Below are 8,984 nucleotides of genomic sequence, written 5' to 3' on the forward strand. Positions count from 1 at the left end.
TGCTAAGCTTGCTTTATCTTTCGGCTCGTACGCAACCACTACGCAACAGACCCATAATAGCGCATTCAGTATAGAAATTCAGATAAAAGGGCGTCCATTTCATCGGCATTGCCGACGCCGGTCCTCCATACATTTATGACAATGCTTTCGGCGCGATACGTACGATACCGATAGGCTTCTTATCGTGTAAATTCGACGTTTACACGATAAGAATCGTGTAAACGGCGAATTCCTTGATGGTACATGGGCAAAGCTTCCGTATCTTTGGGCAGTAGTTTTCGCGCGCTTTTGGCGAGAGGGAGATAAGACTTTATTTATATTTAATTACCAAGTAATTGTCGATAAAAATCAAACACAACACAAAAGTTACGAAGGCCTGAAAACAATCACCTTAAAAAAGTTAAAGAAACAGTGCAAAAATAATGTGCTCATGATGAGCTTTTTTGTAAAATTCGTTGCAGTGCTTTTGTTTATCCAAGGTAAGGAAGTATATTTTTTCATTAGAGCGATACGCTCTTTTGGTTTAAAGTTTATAGTAGGTATTAATAATTATTATGAAAGATATCACATAATAAGTATTTAATTACCCGACTGCCGAAGGAGGAGGGTTTGGTTTTTGCAATACGGTTTTTGCAGGGAGAGTTCCATTCACGTAAGTTGTAATTTTTTCCCTTTTTAGTGTATTTTATCTCTATAGACAACAAATCCCAGAGGTTCTGTATTCAAAGTGTAAATGATCCATCCTGTGGATTAGCATGAGAAACAGTCGTTCTAAATAGCTTTTTCCAAATTAAAATCAGTAATATTTTGATCCAATCCTAATCCTAACTAATATTATAAATGCGAAAGTAACTGTGTCTGTCTGTCTGTCTGTCTGTCTGTCTGTCTGTCTGTTACTCTTTCACGCCAAAACTACTGAACGGATTTGAATGAAATTTGGTATACATATGGTCTAGACCCTGGGAAAGAACATAGGCTACTTTTTATCTCGGAATTCCCACGGGAAAACTTTTTAAGGCGAAGCGAAGCGCGCGGGGACAGCTAGTTTTAAATAAAATCTTTAAAAAAATTGGGGTCGTTTGTTGTCGGAATTTTGTGAGTGGAACGTTTTCATTGCCCGGCAGTGTAGTTTAGTAATATTTAAAATAACAATTTATTCCCTATTTACGACTACCGAAGTGACACTTCTTAGAAACAAGACTCGAATGAAGAATGCAGTATGCAGCCCGTAAACATATCAAAATAATCCTGTTTAATATTTATCATATCATTAATTTGCATTCGTCCACGATCAAAGTAAGAATTCATATAAATGGAAATGAGTAAATAATGACAACGATAAAATTAGAGATAGATACGATATAAGTAGGTAGACTTGTCTATGTATTGTAGCATAACTATTGTAGGTACGTACATGGGAGTAAATTATAAAATTGAAATTACAGTTGCTGCAACCGTAGATCGTCTAAACGAATCTTTCATAGTCATATTGGTCATCATAGGCATCATAGTTCGCACTGCTACAAAAGCTCTGCTCTCTCTCTCTATCTTTTGAATATATATGCATGAAAATTTGCATGAAACACTTTTTAACGTCATTTCTGTAAGCTGTAATTTGACTGTAATAGTTACCTAATCCATACTAGTTAAGATCTACTTAACTCTTCCTCCCGCCCCATACAAGCACCTTAGAGCAACATGCAAATGTTCTTTTCCCTCACAGTTATAACATACATTTCAGGAGTTGTCAGCGGTCGTCAGCTCGCGGCAGATATCAACAGGTTGGTGAATGACGAGCCATTTGGCAGCCGCGGGGGAAATAATATTACTTGTACTTTTCCCCGTCAATGGACGTTGTTGGCATTGCTTTACATTGCTTTTTTATAACTTTGACCCAGTGTTTCACCCATAGAACAACACGGACTCGAGTGCTCTGACCCAGTGATATTGTTTGATTTGAGCACTATTAACACCTTTCTTTTGTTTGAATTGATGTAAGTACAATAAGTGTAGGATTTGTACCTAGTTACATAGGTACTTACCCAGTTACTCTACCCTACACCCAAATTTGCCATATACCGAGCTATTCCTAATTCCAAACACACAGTTAATCCCAAAATAAACGGCCTAACCGCGTCATAACACTCACATATCGATAGCCATTAAGAACTCCCGCTACAGCAATTTATCGCTTGAAATCCCGAAGTGTTTGTAAACACACGTCTAACCCTACTCCCATTTGTTCCACGTTCCAGAATAAAGCTACCGACACACAAACCCTCCGACGACGCATCTCTGAACTCTACAGAGGTCAAGAGCAATGCTTACGTCCATCATAGCGGCTGGAGGGACAGCATATTGCGGCATCCCCGCGCGAGGTCACCGCCCGCCGCGACCCTCAAAGTCTACCAGCCACGGGAGGACCCTCGGCTTTTCTACCAGTCTGATGCGTATGCTCAAGAGAATCGTCTCGCGGAAAGAGTGAGCAACGAAGTGGCTCAAGTCTTCCCTGGGAGGGAGGTCATTCGAGCTGCAGACGAATATGGAGCTAGGAATGCTCGTATTTTGCACAAAAGAAGAAAGTCACTTTCTTCTGTAAGAGGTTGGTTATTGTTTAATTACAGCGTAGGTAGCAAAATTCAATCATCATAGCCAAAGCAACCTTATATATTTATGTTCAATATTTTAATGTGTTTTGCAGGTCACCACACTTGCATCAGATGTCCAACAGACAAAAAGCTGATAGCTCCACAGGGGTCAGACCGGGTGTTTCTGCAGCAGCCGTATCTAAAGACTTGTGCTGGAAAACCAGCGTCTAGAAACATCAAGCTGCTCCATGTGTATGGGCCAAGGTTTGGGACCTTAGTGGGCACAGGTACTCATGTGGTAGTCAGCAGGATTACAGAGGACAATAAGGTAAGGGAACCCTAATTAGAGCCTATAATGTGTCCAGAGAAAATCATTCAGTTATAATTTCAGGGGCTACTTAATTAAGGGTCTGCAATAGGGAATCGAGGGTTGGCATTGTCATAGAATTATGTAGTAAATGATGCTCTACAGCCTTGAAAAAAATCACACAGGTAGTTGAAGAGTCTAGCTAGGTGCTGAATCATTCGAATTTAAGTAAATGATTATGGATAACTGTAAATTAATTTCAGAATATCAAGAAAAACCAGTCAATCACACTCCCGTATTGTAACAACTGTGTCGTAATTATTAAGAATTTTCATATGATTTTTATCATATTATAAAGTTAAAGGCTTGGACTAGGCGCTAAATACCTTGTTTTTTAATAAACACACACTTATTTTGTGTAAATTAATCCCAAACTTGAGCAATTTTGTTCCCTCAAATCTTCATACAAATATCTATGGCGGCTTTCTGTGTTATAAAATCATAAACACAAGTGACGTTTGACTCAGTTGGCCGCTGGCCTCCAAAGAAGGGTCACGTCGGTTTAGGCAGCACTGACAGCTCGCGATCTTATCGTGTACAGATACAAAATCACTGCACATTGGTTGTCATTGCACTTTTTCAACTTTTATGACACCAACATAATTTGATTTGAAATTGAGGAAGCATAATTCTTCCAGTATATTCAATACATTAAATTAAATTAGATAGTGTGCAATATTCTCGTGATATTACAGTCTCGTAAAGGTCTGATGAGGAGCAGGAATATAGCGAATGGATCTAAGTGATGACAATACGCACGAACATTAGGTTAGGGATCAAAAATACAGTCTCTTGGTGCTGGTTGAGGTATGGTCTCGTGAGGATCTGATGAGGGCAGTAACACGGTGGTGGCTCAATTTTATTTCAAAGATGTTAATAGCTAAAAGCATCGAGTTTGGGCTATTAAGTATGTTTTTCAGAGAGAGAGAAAGAGATTTTGTTTTTCCTCTGGATGTGTTAGGTTTACTGGGTTTACTAAGTTCATTCTGTTAATGGCATCAAGTTGTTATGTGTTCATAAGTTATAATTATTTATTAACAAAATGCTGTTAATTCTCCACGAAAATGTAAAAATAAAAATAAATTCGTAACGTAAAATTGTCAATGACGGAATTTCTTCTATAGACAGTAGCCACAAAAAAAACAAACGATAGATGGCGTGATTTGAAGATAAAGATACATTTTTTCGACACATAGACAGCAACAACAAAAAAATACAGATTTAAAGAAAAGAAACACATACTTATACAAAACAACAAAGAAAAAAAAATGATACACATCAAAATAACTGGAAAAAATATAAGCCCCAATTTACTTGTGTGGGACAGGGAGTACCATAATATTTTTTTTGGGGTACTCCCCATCTATGCGAAATATAAGCTTGATATCTTTACCCGTTTCTGAGAAAAAGTTCGGTGACAGACAGTCAGTCAGACAGACGGACAACAAAGAGATCCTATAACGGTTGCTTTTTTTCTTTTGACGTTCGAAACCCTAAAATTAAGTAATAATATTATGCTGCCAAAAAATGTACTTACAGGTATTGAAAAAGCGGTATATAAACAAATTAGAAATTCTACCAGCAGAGGGTTCACCATTTAGCTGAATGTTACTTAGAAAACGGCCTTGAGTGGCGGTCAAGTTGGTCCCCGCCTGCGATACTTTCCATTAACATTGGGACTCGTTTTCATGTTTTTAGCGTACAGTCAGGTTTTTAGTTTTTTATAATTGTATTTTTTTATTTGTAACTTTTTAGTTGTTTTTATTTTATGAATTTTTACGTCGGTAGGTAGTTCATGATCATTTTTTATTTCAATAATTTTGGTGTTGTTATTTAAATACCTTCAATATGCATATTTTTGTAATGTGAAAATCAAGTCCTTTCATTTGATACCTTACACGGCAAAGTTGAATTATTATTTTTTCGATCATCACGTTATGTCCTCAAGAGGGCGCTATGTACATTTTAATGGAACGTCACATAGCCTATAGCCATCGCGCCATCAATACGCTTCTAACAATACCTCATACATCAAAATCTATCAAGCCGTTTAGGCTACAGGAGGGAACAAAGAAACAGACAAACATACATATATACATACATACAATCAAAAAACATTACCCTCCTCCTTCGGCAGTCGGGTAAAAAGGAGTAAGACAGGGGGTCATTCTGAACTTTTGCTCTACGAGTTTTGGAAATTAACAAAAAAAAACCTTTTTCATAGAAACTTTGTTGGACATGTGACTTTTTACCATGGAAAACGAATATTTTTTTTCGCGAATTTGCAAATCTCGTAGAACAAAAGTTGTTCAGAATGACCCCTCGAGTCTTCCCCTTTTGGCTTAGTATAGCCCTTTTGCGACACTATGTATTTACTTTGCTTTGTCGTCGGGGTTCAGTTGGCTGGAGGATGCCCGAAACTTATTATCTACACTTTAATACTGGTAGTTACCTTTCTACAAGTAAATACCACATTTGTTTGAGAAAGCTAATCGGGTTCCGAGTATAGAGTAAAGTGGCACCCCTATTAATTTGTACTCTTTCCTGGTGCCTACCAGTGTAAGTAAGAATTATACTTACTTACCCTAAAATCACCCAAAATGTACTTGAACATAATTGTCAATAAAGTTGGCGAGTAAAAGTTTATCGACCCACTGTGCAAACTTACATGTGTGCGTGTCACTGCCTGTGCTGTGTGAAGAGCATTGAAAACCCAAAATTGGCGCGGCACGTCACCCTGTACGGGCCCTTAACTAATCCTTCTTTCCACGGACAAAATGCCTGTGTAAGTGACATTTTAAAAATCATTCTAACTACACCTCTTTCTTCAAATAATCCGTCACTGCAAGACGCAAGTCCACGTGGTGTCTCAGGGTTGCCGCACGCCCCCGCACCTGGTCTCCCGCTGCGAGGGTAGAACTTGCAGCTTCACGTGCCGCGACTCCGGCCTGCATCTCCAGGGGACGACGGAGCTCTCGTGCGGACAGGATATGGAGTGGATGGGGGATCTGCCTGATTGTGTCGGTGAGCTTTAGACCAGTTCTTCGAAGAAGACAGTAACTATAAGTGGCTAAAGTGCATAACTAGGTTCCTAAGTTTTAGCTCATATTTATATAATTATAGAATATTAAACAATAAACATGTATATAAGTATCTATAAAGTAGAGTACTCTTGCAGTGCAGGAAAACCACCAATACCTAAACCAGTTTTTTTATCTGTCCCAAAAAAAATAATCTATGGGGACCCAAATGTATTGGAGGAGGTTGTATTGAGGGATAATCCGAAGACTGCACTCGAAGATCTATGAATGCTCTAAACTCTAAACAACATGTTCGTTTTAATCTATCAAACCTATAGGCTCTCCAATATGTGATTGTGATCCATACAACCGTTTCCACAGCCCACGATTCCTGCCCCGCGCCGCCACCCCCGGACCACGGCCGCATCAGCTGCCACGGCGACACTGGCCGGCTAGAGTCCTCCTTGCTCGAAGGTGCGGAGTGCAGAGTGCGGTGCCAAAGAGGTTGGAGGTCCAGCACCAGGGTCGGACCCAGTGGCGGATTTACCTATAGGCCAAAAAGGCCAGTGCCTAGGGCGGCAGATTTAGAGGGGCGGCAAATTTAGCATTTTTTATTTTACAGATTTTTTAAAATATAAATTTACGTGTACACAATCTACATATAAATAAACGCACTGTCATATAATCAGTATGTACCTATATTGTTTGAATTCAGTGGCAACTGTGGCTGCTGAATCATGCTCAGAAGGGCTAGTACGGGGCGCATTTAAGTCGTGACAAAAGTTCTACGTCGTCGCGCTCGCTCTTGAGGCTGCGCGATGTGAGTGAGCGCGATGCATAACTTATGTCACGTCTTAAACTAGCCAAGATTGACGCTTTTTCATGCTGCTACAGGAATTTTTTGTAAACTCGACACAACGCTGGCTTAAATAAATGAGTGAAATCGGGAAAGGCAAAACCCGGAATAGAGTGAATTTGAGACGATGGTCAGCCAGAAAAGAAGCATGTAATAGTTAAAGAGACTCTTGGCATGCATATTCTTTGAAATCAATCAAATATGATATTACTAAAAAGCCTGTAACGCTACAAGAAGCGGCTGTAATGGTAGTTATATGTGGATGATGTGGAATTTTATCATATGTACTAAGTACATCAGTGATATTTTTGGACCAAACAGTCACTTGAGTCTACCAAGAATTCGCAATTTGAAGCTTAATATTTCGCTAACCAGTCACTGAATAAAAAAATGGTTTCAGAAGACCTTTGATATTTTTGAAAGACCTGTACAATACCTTACACCAACGAAAAAAATCATCCCCATTTTACATGTATGGAAGGTAACTTTTTTTTTCATTAATTTATTTTACCAGTTTGTCGATGCCGTACATTTGTACAAGGTGGATCAAAAGAAGTCATCCTATCTTGATTGGCTCTAATTTTTTCTAAATGAAAAACTTCGATTCTTTTTTTTATAAACTATGTTTATTTAAACATTTAAAATTTTATTGGTAAAGTCTAGAAGATGATATTGGCCAAATGGGCGCCGTCACATTTGATTGCCCTACGGGCTCCTTTTATGGCATTTCTCATCAATTCAGCGAGACCTTCGGGCGAGAGATTCTCGCACTCGTGTCGAATGTTGTCCTCAAGGGCTTCCAGAGACACGGGCTTATTCACATTAACACGGGTCTTGAAAAAACACCCACAAAAACTGTCTGAAACGGTTAAATCGGGCGATATTGCGGGGAAAAATGACATATAAAACGAAAAAAAAGGCGACCCGAAAACTGAATATACAAAAATATTTGGCGTTCTTGGGAAGTGTGGCTTCCATGGTTTGTCAACTTGTATTCTGCATTTGTCTAGTCCACCAATATTAAAACAAATTTGAAATTGGCGGCCATTTGTACAAGCGAGAGCAATTTCCAATAGGGTGATTACTTTTGGCCCACCTTGTATATCTTTGCGAAATGTCAGCTTTGATATTTTTACCCGTTTCTGAGAAAAAGACAGCCGGACAACAACGTGATACCTATAAGGGTTTCTTTTTTCCTTTTGAGGTACGGAACCTTAAATAAGATTTGATGAAACATTTGAAGTTGGAGACAGATAGACATAGAAATATCCACATCATTAAGTTGACAATCATACTAATAACGGGATTAAACTAACAAATTGAATTTCAGAAGTCAGTAGGGGCGGCAAAAATTGAATGGCCTACGGGCGGCAAATTTGTAAATCCGCCACTGGTCGGACCCAGCTACTGCCGCCGCGGACACTGGACTAAGGACTTCGTGTGCTACCCGAGGAGGCAGAAAGGAACTTCTTACCAGTCTAGGAATAGTTTGTGAATGTATAGGTACTTTTATTGTAAAGGTGTATGTTTATACATAGGTACCTAGTAAGTTGGTATTATAATAAAAACATAAAATAAACCAGGTGTCCAATTTTTTTAAAGTACCTACACACTAAGCATCGTCAGGAGTCAGTAAAGTTGACTTCACGAGTCGGAAAGCTGTAGGTAAATAAAGGCAGAGAACCAGTCGTGTTTTTGGATGGTACTAAAACTATATTGTTTTATGTAAGTATACAAAATCCAGTCCACTTTATTTAGACCACTAATTACGACGAATATAATTGGCAGTGAAATGATCACGTCCGATATGGATGGTGATGGTATTTTCTCTATGATGGTGATGTCGCGGGAAGAGAGCGAGCCCCGGGTATCCCGCTATTAGTTAGGTACCTGTGCCTAGGGTGGCAAGGGCGATACCAAGTGTGCCAAGATAAAATGAAGCAAAACTACCAAGGTTGAATAAGATACCGAGGGTGGCTTTAGCCACAAACCTATAGACGGCATATTAGCTAATAATTGGTTAGTTTTTCTTAACTCTCCGAACTTCCTAACTTTCCCACCCAACTACAAAAATCATGGTTACATGGTTGCCTACCTATTTGACTCATTTATGAAGGTGGCTTAGCCTGTATTCAGCAATCCTGTTTAATATT

General features: G+C 39.0%; 1 protein-coding gene across 2 annotated transcripts; it reads left to right on the forward strand.

Moving 5' to 3' along the window:
• The first annotated feature begins 255 nt into the window (after window positions 1-255).
• Window positions 256-8,361, forward strand: LOC105391288. 2 transcript variants are annotated; one of them, XM_048633499.1, is made up of 7 exons: window positions 256-479; window positions 1,742-1,781; window positions 2,256-2,602; window positions 2,702-2,916; window positions 5,787-5,979; window positions 6,357-6,499; window positions 8,225-8,344. In XM_048633499.1, the coding sequence occupies exons 1-7, from the start codon at window positions 431-433 to the stop codon at window positions 8,324-8,326; spliced, it is 1,089 nt and encodes a 362-aa protein (XP_048489456.1). In that variant the 5' UTR covers window positions 256-430; the 3' UTR covers window positions 8,327-8,344. The 2 variants fall into 2 exon arrangements, with proteins under 2 accessions (XP_048489456.1, XP_048489457.1); XM_048633500.1 differs by having other exon boundaries at window positions 259-479; window positions 6,357-6,506; window positions 8,232-8,361.
• Window positions 8,362-8,984: the final 623 nt, after the last annotated feature.

Source organism: Plutella xylostella, chromosome 5 (genome assembly GCF_932276165.1).
Source record: "Plutella xylostella chromosome 5, ilPluXylo3.1, whole genome shotgun sequence".
NCBI lineage: Eukaryota > Metazoa > Arthropoda > Insecta > Lepidoptera > Plutellidae > Plutella > Plutella xylostella.